Raw genomic sequence first — 15858 nt, forward strand, 5'->3', positions numbered from 1 at the left:
ACAAGTTTCAGAGTCAGCTTATTTGAAATATTGCTTAATGGGCTGATGAGTGTCCCTCCAGTGATAATAAAGGCATGAACCAGCTGCCTCTTAGTAAGTCCAAGGAAATGGGACCTCTTCTGTGCTGCTGTAAACAAATTTTGCTGAAGAAAGAACCATAACTGGCCACTATGGTTGAATGTCAAACTCAAACTGACAAAAATCAGGGGCATTCTGAGTTTAAAATTCACCATATCCAGTGACATCCTCACCCCTGCTCCTTCCCCTTTATATCAGGTAACAAGGCTCAAGCAGCATAAAGGTGCTCTGAAAGTTCAGTTGCAACAGGCACTGTGGAAGTCAGCCGTAAGGTTGCCTCCCAAGAACCATCTTTCAAGCTCTAGCATAGAGAGTGTGCCTGGGGAGGGGGGCCACAGAACACAGCCCTGTTGAGATTCTGGACAGCATGGCCTGCAGGCCAGCCTCAAGAGACGGCTGTAATTTAGACAGGCCCTGAGGACTATCTCAGATATCCTGGGGGCTTCTCCAGCCCACAGAACAGTCCAGGATCAGGAGCGCACAAAGATGGTGTAAAGCAATATGGCCAGCCTCAAGAGATCAAAAAGTATGAGTAAGACCCTCTCAACAGCTCAAAAATCATGTCAACCCCCCAAAATCATGAGCTTTAAAAAAACATCAAATCATGTGACCGTGGGCAAGTCACTTGGGTCAAATTTTCAAAAGTGGCATCTGATTGTGAGTGCCTCTGTTTTTGGGAATCCAACTTGAGACACCTTGAGCCTGATTTTTCAGCTCCCTTTGAATTGAATTGGAATTGTGGGTGCTCAACAAATCTGAAAGGCAGACCAAAGTTGTCTCAGATTGGGCACCCGAAAATTAAGGATGCCAAAATCAGGTGCCACATTTGAAAATTCTGGCCTTTATTTTACTGTGTTTTAATTTTCCCATCCATAAAATGGAGATAATATCCACCTTTGTAATACTATTTAAGAACCACAAATTAAGAGTGCTGTGTAAGTGCAAAATATTATTTATTATTTATGTTAGTGTATAGAATTTTGAATCAGGTTGTACTTTGAAAATGGCATCTTGGGGTTCAGAATTTATTTTGGCTGTGTGACTTCTGGATCCAGTGTACTCAGTTTGCAAGTGAAAAAAATGCTATTTCTAACTGCCAGCATTGCAAACTCGACACAAGCTGTCCCTCTTACATACTGCTACTAGCAGAGGTTCTTCAAGACACATTAGTTCCTCTGTGGCACCTGTGTTATCCCATTGTCTCCAAATTATACCCCAGTGAAACTTTGCAACACAAATGTTTTTCGTGGAATTACACAGATATAATTTAATTGGAACTTAATTTCTAATTAGTCTAGGCTTCATTATAATATCTGAGTCACTAAACAATTCTGATGATGATGAACAAGACGGAGTATATTCAGCTCACTCTATTATTTGTTTTGGCTTCTTCAAGGCTAACAGGAGTAAGAAGCCCTAAAATTGCATTAAAAATCACTAAAAGCAGCAGGTATGACTTTCATTATATACAAGGGTTAAATATTGACCCACATTAAGTCAATGGCAAAATTCCCATTGTCTTCAGTGGGGACAGGATTTCACTGAAAAAACTATCTATGAAGCTAGAAGGTGATATTTTTACAGTCACTTATCAGACCAGAACCATGCTTTATGTTGCAGTGAAACACTGACTCTCAGGAATGGCAGTACCGACCCACTTATGTTGTTGTGAAGTTTAGGATTTATGGCTAACATTTTCCAGTGAAAATTTGAGAAAATTACTTTTAATGCTATTATTTATTTATTGTTTGTATTACCATAGTGTTGAGGAGCTATGGTGATGGATCAGAACCCCATTCTGCGAGGCATTGTACAAAGACAGAACTAAAAGATAGTCCCTACCCCAAAGAGCTTACAATCTAACAAGCTGCTTGAAAGATATTATCTATGTTTACATCTTTTCATATTCTGCTCTCACATCATTTTGCTTACCTGATTTGTCTTTGTAGGTAGATGCTATCCCTAAAGATGATGGGACATTGGTGGAAAGAAGAAGAGAACTTCAAAAAGAAGTTGAAATGAATAAGAGAAATCTGGCCCAGGAGGTGAACAGCTCTCCTTCCTTATATTTCTTTCTACAGCAAATAGCTTTCAAACTACAAGATAAAAGGGCTGTTTGCAGAAAGTTTGCCAAGCATTTCCAGTTGTAGGTGTCCAGTGAGATAATGTACAGTGGAATCTGTTTTATTTTAAAACACTGTCAAGGTATTTGTCGTATTTTTAAAATTTATTTTTGCTCTCACTATAATTGGTCACCTATTGGAAGTATGAGAGAGAAATATGCTTCCTAATTAAAATGTTCTCTCCATTATAGGATCCCATCTACACTACAGCTGGAACTGTGGTGGGTGTAATTGGCTTTGGATATGGCTGTGTGACCTTATTAAAGCAAACACAGTTCAGTATGTCCACAATATAGATTTTCATGTAAATTGTGTGTGCTTGCCACCAACTGCCACACTGTCAACAGTATTAGTGCATTCTGGGAAAATCTAGGTGACTGTCTTATAATACCTCGGTTGCTGGTTCTGTCTGAAAGTGTTGGTGTGCTAAGCACTATAATGACAAGCTCACTGGAAGTGATAGATGGTGTTTTTCAGATAGAGATCTCACAATTCCCACCTCTTGTCCACATAGGAGTCTTTCTTTTTATGCCAGTCCCAGAATTCATTAGCATAATTGTTTATTAAGGGCATTTTAAGATGTTTTGACAATCTTGGCTGTTCAGGCTGCTGAATGTTCTGGGCTTTCTTATTTTCATGCTCAATAATCTAACGGTGGATAGGCCAGAAATGTTCCACTGTGACAGAGCATTTTGGTGTATTATTGTAGGGCATCATGTTATGGTTCTGTTAGTAGTGATTTTTTTTTAATACCCATGTAGACCAAAACCCTTACACAGACTTTGAAGATATAAGCAAAAAAGAGCATTTCAGATTTTGTGCCTACCAGCATTGATACTACAGTTCATAAATAATATTAAAGTGAAGTTTGGTTTTACTTTAGAAAATGACAACAGATGTTGAGGCCCATATGTTAGAACAATGTATTGCTGAAGAAGATCAGCTTTTTAAGGAGCAGGAACGCTGCAGAGATGAGTTAGCCCGTCTTGCACGCCTGACTCAGGTCAAAGCTGATGAGAGGGAACAGAAATCTAAGGACTCCTTAAAAGCACAGGTAAAAATGTATGGTTCATCTCACTAGAAAACTGTTTTTGAGTGTATTAGATTACATTACTTATCAATAAAATGATCACTCAACATAATCTCCTGCTCCCACATCCCTTGAGAATTCTGTCATAACATGAGGTTAATATCATGACATTATGTTGATTCATTGTCACCTTATGATATAATATAATAACAGTACATCAAAATGTCATCATGCCACAATGCAATGTGATGCCACCTGATTTCAGGCATCACAAATGCCTTCAAAACAAGAACAAGCTATAAAATAATGGGACAGAATCTAGATACCTCAGTCTGGAAATTCAGATCACAGAAGTTGCATATCATACTCCACAAAGACATGAGTATCCAAAGAATACTGATCGTCCTTCATTCCGAACGCAGGCTACAGTCCAAATTTTTGACATATTGTAGAATGTAATCCGTGACGTTACTTTTGGTATAAAAGAGCAAACTAGAACAGAACATAAGAACAGCCATACTGGGTCAGACCAATGGTCCATCTAGCCCAGTATCCTTTCTTCCGATAGTGGCCAATGCCAGGTGCTTCAGAAAGAATGAACAGAACAGATAATCAAGTGATCCATCCCATGTCACCCATTCCGAGCTTCTGGCAAAGCGAGGCTACGGACACTTCAGAGCATGGTTTTCCATCCCTGCCCATCCTATCCTGGCTAATAGCCATTGGTGGACCTATCCTCCATGAACTTATCTAGTTCTTTTTTAAACCTTGTTATAGTCTTGGCGTTCACAACATCCTCTGGCACAGGGTTCCACAGGTTGACTATGCGTTGTGTGAAGAAATACTTCCTTTTGTTCTTTTTAAACCTGCCGCTTATTAATTTCATTTGGTGCCCCCTAGTTCTTGTGTTATGAGAAGGAGTAAATAACACTTCCTTATTTACTTTCTCCCCACCAGTCATGATTTTATAGACCTCAGTCATATCTCCCCTTAGTCGTCTCTTTTCCAAGCTGAACAGTCCCCATCTTCGTAATCTGTCCTCATATGGAAGCTGTTCCATACCCCTAACCATACTCTTTTCTGTACCTTTTCCAATGCCAGTATATCTTCTTTGAGGTGGGATGACCAGATCTGCACGCAATATTCAAGATGTGGGTATACCATGGATTTATATAGAGGCAATATGATATTTTCTGTCTTATCTATCCCTTTTCTAATGATTCCCAACATTTGGTTAGCTTTTTAGACTGGGTGTCTGGGGTGGCGACCAGCAGCGTATTAATGCCTAGGCCAACAAAGCCTAGGCCTAGGGCGGCAAATTTGCAGGGGCGGCAAATTTTTAATAGCAGCCAGAGGCTGCTTCCCCCAGTGCCGGTTTGCGCCATCCAGCCCCGTCCCCACCCCAACTCCACCCCTTCCTTGCCCCCTCCCTGCCCCTATTGGTCCCTTTCCCCAAATCCCCGCCCCAGCCCCGCCTCCTCTCCTGAGCATGCCGCGTTCCCCCCTTCCCCCTCCTTCGCAAAGCTGTTTCGCGCACAAGCACTGGTAGGGAGTGGGGAGAAGCAGGACCCGGCAGCGCACTCAGGGGAGGAGGCGGAGGTGGAGTGGAGGTGAGCTGGCAGGAGGCGGGGGAGCGGCAATTATTTCTGGGCCTAGGGGCGTCAAAATCATTAATCTGCCACTGGTGGTGACTGCTCCAGGCCCTGCGCTTTGTGGGGCCCTGCAATTGGCCAGCACAGTCAGTCCCAGAAATGATGGGTCTGTCCTGGAAGTGACAGATTTGTCACTTCCTCTCTGGGCCCCGCATCCTGCTAGGGATGGCCCTGGGGCCTGGAATTGCTGTCAGGGGGCCTGCACCACATACACAATGCCCAGAGTCCCACACTACATCCAGCCAGTCCACCCCACTCCCATTTTATCATGGGCAAGAAAGAAAAGAAAGGCCTTGCAGGGCACCTTGAAGGTTAATAAACTCGGATGGTTACAGTTCTGGAAGTAACTAAGTTCAGAAGGTCCAGGACTCGAATGAAGAACCTAGAAATGTACCTTTCCGAGCAATCGTCCATGATTGTTTGAAAGCCAAAAAAGAGTAGGGACCAGTGCAAACCCAGACTAAAGAAGCTAGAGAACTGCAATTTCCTTCCTGCCAGGAGTCCAGGATTCAACTTCAGACATGTCTTTACCAGACAATCACATCATAAAGGAAATGATAGGCTGAGGAATAGAAACAGCAGGCCTCAAGACAGAAGAGTTGCGAACTGGTTGCTCTTGCCAAGTCTCGTGAGAAATGGGAGAGAGAGCAATAGACTTTTTTTCTCCACCTCCTTCCTATAGATCTTTCTTGTGCTGTCATCATAGGTGCTTTGCTCTCTCTTATTTCTCATCCTTTTTCTGAAAAGAAGGTGAAGGAAATTTAGGTGCCAAGGTGCTTTAGAAAATCCCACTGGGTGCCTGTCTGCATGTTCAAGTGGCTAACTGCCTTTAAGAATGTGGCCCAAGGTGACTTCAAGAAAAAGAAAGAATGCTGAGAGATGGAAGTAACGCCGTGCTCAGACAAAGAGAGGCAAAAAGACTGAGGGAATTTAGCTATTTAGTGCCCTAAGGATACAGAGCTCTTTTGCCTCCTTGCTTCCTCACAGGCAGATGATGCAGTATCAGGAATCCTGCTGAAATGGGAGTTAAGACCTAATTTGGATAAGAGCAAATGGGGCATGTTCATTCTTAGTACAACCCTACTGACCTCAATGAAAGGATTAATTTTGTCCAGTGATTTACAATATTCTCATTATTAACCAATCCTGCAAGGTATTCAGCTTCCCCTGAAAGGTGTTGTGTACCCTCAACTCTCATTGACGCTAGTAGGAATAGAGGATATTCAGCAACTCTTAGGTGTCAATCAACACTTTGCAAGCTGTATGCTTTCTCAAGGAAAGACTGATAAATGTTAAGATGCAGCATCAAACTATTATCTTAATTACGGTAATAATAATGTTGTTGAATGACTTTATGTAAGTGAATTGTGTTCCCTGAAATTGTTAGCCATCTTTGAAAGGAAGGTTATTATCCCTCTTTTTGTCCTTCATGGTTACTCTTCCACTAGTAATCAAAAGACTAAAGGACATCTCTGATTTTACTATAGTTAGAACAAAATATGAGTCTTTAGAATAATTTTCCTCACTGCTTCCTTCTTATCTATGAAAATTCAGTTTTTGTAACGTCCTGTATCATTTAAGATGACATAAAAAGTTTCTTCAACTCAACTTCATATTTGGAATTTTCTTTGCAGATCCTGACCTATCAAAAATGTTCAATGCTATTTATGTTTCAGATAAGGCTCCACAACATTATTAAAGAGATAAAAACAAAGGAACTTGAAATAAGGGAATATAAGAAGAAGAAGAAAGCAATCCAAAGGCAGTAAGAGAATTATAACAATACACTAGAGGAAATGACACTTTTTCTAAAGCAATAACCCATTTAAATTATTTATGTATAAGCATTATAATAATCATTTCCTTAAATACTTGCATTTTTTCAGACTCAAAGGATTTGCTAAAATGTATGACCTTATTCGAAATGAGAGAAACAAATGTGTAAACCTGGTGCAGACTGCTCGCCAGAAAACAACTGAAATTAAAGAGAGAGCAAAAATGCTAGAGAATGAGATGGAAATTTTAAGGAGCAATGTTATAATTAAAGAAAGGTAAGTGTCAAAGTAAATATTTCCTTTGAATAACATTCCTGGATTCCTTTAACCTCTGAAGGCTTAGGATATCATTATTTATCAATGGATGGTGTTGTAAAGTGGGACTTGTTCATTATGAGACAAAACTTGCCCCATCCTCCTCAGTCACAGGGAGCCCCAGACGCTGGTGTGATTCCATTGTGTGTAGGCAGGAGGCAGGATCTCAAGAGCCCATTCAGGGAGTCTACACTCACTGTGAACTGTGGAGCTCAACTCTTCCATTTGTGAATTGTGGCGCTCTTCTTGTATTTACAGCTCTATACAGCTGGGTTTGAGAGTCAAGTGGGTCAGGGGAGGAATGGAATAAGGACATTGGATCTGCCTCTGTACATAATCAATGGCCTTTGCACTGCTTAGAGCCAGAGCTACTGATGCTTTAGTAGCTGCACAGTGGTTCCACCCCCTGGGAACAAGAGTCGTTCTTACCCGGGTGACATGGACCTGCCTGGTGCCAAGCTTATTTACTTGGTCTTTGCATGGGAAACAGGATTTAACACCATACTGTCATTGGCCTGCTGCAGTCTGGGCAGTTTAGGGAACAGATGTATTGAATGTGTCCACCAAGCAAATAGTTCATCCATAAAATATTTAATAATACTTTGTACTTCTGTAACAGCGTCTATCTCAGTTTTCTTGACAAATATTTAAATAAATCTCATAGCACCTTGTGAAGTAGAGAAGTCTTATTATCCCCACTTAGATGAGGGGAAACTAAGGCAGAGAGGCTTAATGACAGCCTATGTCACGAAGCTACTCAATGGCAAAGTCAAAAATAGAATCCAAGAGACTTAACCATGAGATCACACTTCCTCCTATAAAGCCTCTAGTGTCTGTTAAGATTAATTTCTTTATAGCAGAGATAAATAGTATTTGAACTAGCAGTGATACTCACTCCAGATGGAGTAAAGTAATTCTAAATACCATCTTATTAGCAATTTAGAAGAATGGACTATGTGGAAACTGAAATCCAATTTATCAGTGAGGGAGCATCATCCAGTGGTTAGAGAATACAGATCTCTGGGAATCATGAGTTCTAGTTTTTATTCTCATTCTGCCTCTGATTCGCTATTTGATTGTACTTTAGCCACTCAAACCTCTCTTTACATCAGTTTACTCATCTGTAAAATGGGGATGTTAATACTTTTCTCTCTCATGAGAGTGAGGTGAGGAATAATTCATGTTTGTAAAACACTTGGAGATCTTTGAATTAAAGGCACTAGAATAGTGCAAGACATTATTTCAGTATTATTATTTAAATAGAGATAGAGTTAGACTTTATGTACATTTAGAAAATTTTGTATCAGTGTTATTTCCTATGACTTTATCTCCTGCGGCACCCTGGGAGGCAGAGAATAGCCATAGTGCATAGCCCTTCTCTGTGCCTGACGCACCTCTTATTCTGAGGGGCTGAGAATGAAAGAATTGTAGAGGCCTTATCCAGTTCTATACAGAGTTGGGAGGCCTTCTGCAAAAGGGGCATTCTTAGAGGGTTGTTTCCACCCCTTTTAATGCTCCTGTGTACTGCCAAAGAGGTGTAAAGGGCTTTAGTGTAACTGAGGATAAAGGCCAAGTTCTGTTATATTAAGTGAATTGAAATTACAAAAATCCTTCCCTTTTCTCTGTTGCTTTTATTAAAGAAAACTGCAGAAAAACCTTCTGAAGCATTCAAATAATATTGCAATCAAAGACAGCATCCAAAGTGATGTCTGCAAAATTACTGCAACTCTGCAAGAGATGAAGGAAAAAAGAGAGCAACAGTTACTGGATGTTGACAGACTCACCAATATGCTCACCCACATTGAAGAGGAAATGGTGCAGCTACGCAAAAAATATGAAAGGGCTGTTCTGCGTCGAAATGAGAGGTAAGAAACAGGGTAATTTGACACATAAAACACCTTGAGTCACTTCTATGACATTTCACTTATTTAAAATGGTAACCAACAATTGATGAAAGATGCCATTTCTTCATAGGATCTAGTTCTGGTGTCCATCTGCAGTTTATTGTTATAGATAGGGTTGCCGACTTTCTAATCACACAAAACCAAACACCCGTGCCCCGCCCCTTCTCTGAGGCCCTACCCTGCTCCCTCCATCCTCACTCCCTCCATCATTCGCTGTCCCCCACCCTCACTCACTTACTCATTTTCACCGGGCTGGGGAGGGTCCCTTTTTGACCAGGTGTTCGGGCTGAAGATACTGTTGTATTTTGCCTATAAATATAAACTGGCCTTAGATTTATGTTTAAATTTTGAAATGGAAAATAGTCCTGGAACAGGCCTACCATTAGCCAAAGTTATTTTTGTTTGTTTCCTTGTATCAACAATATTTTTAAAAGGAGGAAACCTTGTAACCAGGAATGCTAGATACCTGGAATTTGGCCTCACTAGAATGGCAATATCTGAATTGAGAGTGAGAAAGCTGTGTATTACAATATATAGTTATTTGGCATTTCTTCATTGGTTACATTGTGCAACCCACAGAATAATATCTATAATAACAACTGTATTGGCTATTGAATCCCCTGAGAGATTAATATCATCCTCCCCTGTTTGTGTATAAGTGCACAGATGTGGCATGAGAAGGCACAAGAGATGAATATCACTGACCAGGATAATCCATTCTTTAAATAAACTTCCATGGAAGGTGTCAAGGTTCCTTCCCCTCTCTGAACTCTAGGGTACAGATGTGGGGTCCTGCATGAAAGATCCCCTAAGCTTATTCTTACCAGCTTAAGTTAAAAACTTCTGCAAGGTACAACCTTTGCCTTGCCTTGAACAGTATGCTGCCACCACCAACCGTTTAAAACTAAAAACAGGGAAAGAGCCCACTTGAGAATCATAGAATATCAGGGCTGGAAGGGACCTCAGCAGGTCATCTAGTCCAACCCCCTGCTCAAAGCAGGACTGATCCCCAATTTTTGCCCAAGATCCCTGAATAGCCCCCTCAAGGATGGAACTCACAACCCTGGGTTTAGCAGGCCAATGCTCAAACCACTGAGCTATGGAGACGTCTTTCCCCAAAATATCCCCCCAAGCCCTACACCCCCTTTCCTGGGGAAGGCTTGATAATAATCCTCGCCAATTTGTACAAGTGAACACAGACCCAAACCTTTGGATCTTAAGAACAATGAAAAATCAATCAGGTTCTTAAAAGAATAATTTTAATTAAAGAAAAGATAAAAGAATCACCTCTGTAAAATCAGGATGGTAAATACCTTACAGGGTAATCAGATTCAAAACACAGAGAATCCCTCTAGGCAAAACCTTAAGTTACAAAAAGACACAAAAACAGGAATATACATTCCATCAGCACATCTTATTTTACCAGCCATTAAACAAAAGGAAATCTAACACATTTCTAGCTAGATTACTTACTAACTAACAGTTGTAAGACTGCATTCCTGATCTGTTCCCAGCAAAAGCATCACACAGACAGACAGACCCTTTGTTTCCCCCCCTCACTCCTGATTTGAAAGTATCTTGTCTCCTCATTGGTCATTTTGGTCAGGTGACAGCGAGGTTATCTTAGCTTCTTAACCCTTTACAGTTGAAAGGGTTTTGCCACTGGCCAGGAGGGATTTTATAGCACTGTATACAGAAAGGTGGTTACCCTTCCTTTTATATTATGACAGAAGGCAATAGAATTGTCAAAAAAGTATGCTGGGAGACCAGCACATAGGTTATGTTTACAGCTCTATGTCCACTCATTCTTACAGACATGAACATTTTTGTCATTGGTTAATAATACTGTAAAGGATTAAATAAGGATTTTGTGAAATCTGTGTACATTTTCAGAGATGATTGCTAGTGCTAAAATCTGCCACTTGCATTCTTGAATGGAACTAACATTGAATGTGAATGGAAAATTTTAAAACCTGATTTTAATTTTGGGTCTGTTGCAGTGGTGTTTTGCTCATAGAGCGAGAGGAAGAAGTATGTATTTTCTATGAAAAAATAAACATTCAGGAGATGATGAGTAGAAATGGTGATATTGAGATGCAAGTCATGGATGAAAAGATCAGATTTCTGAAGCTGAAGCTAGCTGAGAAAAAGAGACAGATTGAGTTGTCCCTGAAAATGCTGCCCATGAAGAATGCCTTGGATGCAGATCTGGTGGTACTTCAAATTCAGGTAGGTGGAATTAGAAAACTAATTTTTGGGAGGGTAGGTTTTATTTTCATTTTTTTAAATACATAAATTATTTCAGTTTGTACTACTCTGTGTTCTGATAAAAGAAATTAAACCACAGTTGTGGGAATTTAAGTTCATTCTATATGAAAAGCTACAGTGTGAACAGTATGGTTGACACAAACGGACAAAACATTAAGGTACCAATCCAGTAAAGCACTTAAGCATGTGCGTAACTTTAAGAAAGTTTGTAGTCCTATTGACTTCAGTCAACTCACACGATTAAACTTGCACACTTGCTGAAGTGGTTGGGGCCTAAGATAAGAATAATGTTGCTTTAAACATCAGCATGGTTAAACTGTAGGATAGGCATAAGGCATCATGTAAAAACAGGCACTGTCTGAAATTAGTCAAAAATGTATTGGCTGTGTCTTTTTTCAGTCTTTCCACTTTGCAAAATAGTAGCTCAATTCACTGAAAATACTTGACCTTAAACCTACTCTGGAGACTATGCTGCCTACTATGATATAATCCATGTACATGTTCCCCATACAAAAAACGGAGTTTTAGCTCTCATTACAAAAATGACATTCAACAATTAACAAGCTGTAGTGTTCATCATTGTTGTGGACATTCTTCCTTTGCTTTCTGAAATGGCTCATTTACTTCTGACCTTATCTCCAGATGGTAATCTTTTCCATATATATTCTGTTTGCTTCTGTACAGAATTGTAATTTATGGTGCATCACTGATGCTAGTAGTTGCATAGACTAGAGATTGTGACTCATCGTAAGATAACACTGCAGTATTCTATTACCTCTGCTCTTTTAGGGAAATTGCATGTACAGCTAAGAGAATACAGTTTCGCATGGTGTCTTTCATAAAACTGTACCCCAAAGAACTTTATAGGGGTACTGTAATTAATTGAGTTACAGAGTTACATAATGAATAGAGGGAGTGAGAAACTATGGAAATGAGCCAGAGGGAACAAAGATTTTTCATCTGAGATTCGAAATGATATGGTGAGTCAGTCAGGCAAGTGCAGTGACAAAACACAGAGGTGTTGTTTCCTGAACTGAAGCAAAGAGAGTTGTGAAACTTTGGGTTGATACTGTAGCAGAAATTGTAAACATCCTGTAGCTTCTCCTTCATGGTGACACTTCTTATCGAACATAAAGGTTTATGTAAAGGGAGACTATTGCTGTTTTTTGTTTAGTTTCTCATGTAATAAAATCAGCATAAAATCAGAAAGCAGTGAAGCATAGTGGGCATGATATTAATGACAGGGTACGTTTCAGAAATTTTCCCAAGTGGGAGATTGTTCCAGTGACCAATGGCAAATAATGAGTCATCAGAATTTTAAAAGCAAGAGGTCATGCCCTCATATTGTTCTTACTGTAGGCCAGTTGATCCAACTCTCTCATTACTTCTGCCACTTTCTGACATCCCAGTTAGCTCTTTCGGAGTCAACACTCCTCATCTGAGATTGACAATAGGCACTGTCTCTGGTGAGACACATTCTGTTTGTTTTGTTGTATCTCCTAGATATGGATGAAAACTATAATCTGGAATCCAAACTCAGAATTTTGGGGTGGATTGCTGAATTTGAAACTCTGGACTTGATGTGAATCTGTTCCTGGGGCTTTGGTCCCTGGTTGGGTTCAAACTCATAAGTGTTCTAGTATCTGGTTCCAGTTCAGATGTACCAAGTGTCTTTCAAGAACAGTCATTTGCATAAGATATTGACCCAATGCAGTGGATCCAAATCTGACCCTTAATATTGATTCAGTTTTGAATCCAATCAGTGACACCAAACCTAATTCAGTCCCTGAGCCAGCCCCTTGTCTCTAGGAAAAATGGTTTTATAGGTAATGTACTGGACTAGGCTTTAGGAGCTCTGGGTTCAATTGCTGGCTCTGCCACAGACTTCCTATGTGACTTTGGACAAGTCACTTAGGCCCAGATCCTCAAAGGTATTTAAGCTCCTAACTTTATTTATTTCAATGGAAGTTAGGAGCCTAAATACCATTGAAGATCTTGGCCTTAATCTCTCTGTGCTTCAGTGCCCTATTTGTAAGATAGAAATAGCAACATGTCCTTTCTCCCACCCTTTGTCTGTCTTGTCTGTTTAAACTATAAGTTTTTCGGGATAAGCTGTATCTCTTACAAGCACAATGAGACCCTGATTTCTGGTGGGGGCTAAATGCTTCTATAATACAAATAATAATAATAAGTATCTCTTTTCTGTGTTCTTTTCTCTGTTTTTTCTTTCTTCTGTTGCCTGTGATCTTTTCTTCCTCTTTTCTACTTCCTCTTTTCCCTTCTTTATACTTCTCAACCTTTGCTACCCACTTTGCATTCCAACTCTTTACTATTCTTCCAGCCTTGACTGCCATCCCCTCTTACACCCACCACTTTTCTTCCTCTCCTTCTCACCCTTGCCACTCTCTCCACATGCATCTCTAGCATTAGAGTGTGGTAGATTCTAACGTCTAATGCCAGATAAGCTACTAGCAATAGAGATCAGAAACTAGTAGCATGCTAAATATCAAATAATAATCATTAGGATTAGATGCTTTAGTTACTATCAGTGTTAGGCATCTAGTCAGGGCTGGCCTTACCATGAGGCAAACTGAGGCAGTCACCTCAGGTGCCAGACTGTGTGTGTGTGGGGGGGGTGCCACTAGGCCCCAGAGTGCCCCCAGGCATAAATACCATACAACCTTTAATTGGAATTGCATATCCAGGGACTGGTTCTGCAGACTGAAATGAGCCATGAGCACTAATCTGTCTTCATGCATCAATGAGAAATATTTGCCATTAAATGGTAATTGGTCCAAAGTGCAGACCTGCTGAGCCACTTAGTGCTTAAGGAGACAGCTTCACTCCTAAGCCAGCAAAATGGGACTAACCTGTGAGAGGTAAAGGCATTAACCTCAGAATTTATCCAGTGTCATGACGGGGTGAAAAATTTATGGCTTGTTTTATGCAGGAGGCCAGAACAGATCATCAGAATGGTACTTTCTGGTCTTAAAATGTAAAATCTATGAAACAAGAAACAGTTTTACCCACAGCTGACACTGACGTATAAGGCAAGTGAGTGAAGAAAATAAAGAAAGAAGATTATAGTCAAACAGTTATACAAATACATTAGCATGGTTATTTACATGCATGCCATTTATTTTTTGTACCCTTGGGTTGAGTACCTTCATATAAAGCTATATGTATTCTCTTTTACCTGTGAAAATGAAAACTTTGCATTGATACTATTTAAGCTGCTTATTATTTTTATTTTGAATACATTATAAAACCTTTTTCTCATTACATTTAAATGCATACTTAAGAATCTGGGATGTTTGCACTTCAGAAACACCCGTAAGTCTATATTTAAGTTTAGTGTGAAACTTTATAAATGTGTCTGGTCTGAGTTGGTAGGTGTATCCTCTGACAAAAACATCATTTATAGAGTAGAGACCCACTCCTGCAAACTCTTGAGTGAGCGGTCTCTACTCACATGACTAGGCAGCAGTTCTGCGGAAAAGGACCTAGGGGTGACAGTGGACGAGAAGCTGGATATGAGTCAGCAGTGTGCCCTTGTTGCCAAGAAGGCCAATGGCATTTTGGGATGTATAAGTAGGGGCATAGCGAGCAGATCGAGGGACGTGATCGTTCCCCTCTATTCGACATTGGTGAGGCCTCATCTGGAGTACTGTGTCCAGTTTTGGGCCCCACACTTCAAGAAGGATGTGGATAAATTGGAGAGAGTCCAGCGAAGGGCAACAAAAATGATTAGGGGACTGGAACACATGACTTATGAGGAGAGGCTGAGGGAGCTGGGATTGTTTAGCCTGCAGAAGAGAAGAATGAGGGGGGATTTGATAGCTGCTTTCAACTACCTGAAAGGGGGTTCCAAAGAGGATGGCTCTAGACTGTTCTCAATGGTAGCAGATGACAGAACGAGGAGTAATGGTCTCAAGTTGCAGTGGGGGAGGTTTAGATTGGATATTAGGAAAAACTTTTTCACTAAGAGGGTGGTGAAACACTGGAATGCGTTACCTAGGGAGGTGGTAGAATCTCCTTCCTTAGAGGTTTTTAAGGTCAGGCTTGACAAAGCCCTGGCTGGGATGATTTAACTGGGAATTGGTCCTGCTTCGAGCAGGGGGTTGGACTAGATGACCTTCTGGGGTCCCTTCCAACCCTGATATTCTATGATTCTATGACTAGTCTCATCAATATGGATTGTGCAGATGAGTAGGTTTACATGACTGAGACTCAGATGTGAAATACAACTGGAACTGTAGCTACATCCTGTTATTTATCATAGACTTGTTTTTAAATTCTTCTTTTTTGCAAAACTCAGTGTATTGTTGTGCTCATGTTTCTAGTTAACTAGCATCAAAAGTATTTCTCAATCCCCCTGTGGTCCAACCCAAATGATGCATGTTTGCAACCAAAACATGATTGGACAAATGAAGGGACAGCAATCTTACATTGTGACTTGTTTGTATAATGGCTAGTTCCCTTTTTAAAAAGTTTTTAAGGTTCTTTTCTGTGCTGCTACTTCTTAGAACAGGAAGAGATGGCTGCTGCTTTTTCGCAAGAAAAAAGTGCTTAAACTGAATGTTCTGGTGACTTTCCATTATCATAGCAAAAAACCAACGAGGCATCCAGCGGCACCTTAAAACTAACACATTTATGCATCACGAAAGCTTATGGCTAAATAAACGTGTTAGTCTTTAAGGTGCCGCTGGATGC

The 15858-nt window shown here is 40.3% G+C and overlaps 1 protein-coding gene across 5 annotated transcripts in view; it reads left to right on the plus strand.

Annotated features, from left to right (window-relative positions):
* The window catches only part of CCDC146 (coiled-coil domain containing 146), a 127317-nt gene that overhangs the window by 102378 nt on the left and 9081 nt on the right, over positions 1-15858 (plus strand). For all 5 annotated transcript variants that reach the window (XM_073328559.1, XM_073328561.1, XM_073328563.1 and 2 more), the window contains 6 exons: positions 2028-2123; positions 3085-3255; positions 6560-6648; positions 6770-6934; positions 8614-8838; positions 10878-11106. In XM_073328559.1, the coding sequence (XP_073184660.1) occupies positions 2028-2123; positions 3085-3255; positions 6560-6648; positions 6770-6934; positions 8614-8838; positions 10878-11106 (975 nt within the window). The remainder of the gene's footprint in view (positions 1-2027; positions 2124-3084; positions 3256-6559; positions 6649-6769; positions 6935-8613; positions 8839-10877; positions 11107-15858) is intronic.

This window comes from Lepidochelys kempii, chromosome 1, assembly GCF_965140265.1.
Source record: "Lepidochelys kempii isolate rLepKem1 chromosome 1, rLepKem1.hap2, whole genome shotgun sequence".
Taxonomy (NCBI): Eukaryota; Metazoa; Chordata; order Testudines; family Cheloniidae; genus Lepidochelys; species Lepidochelys kempii.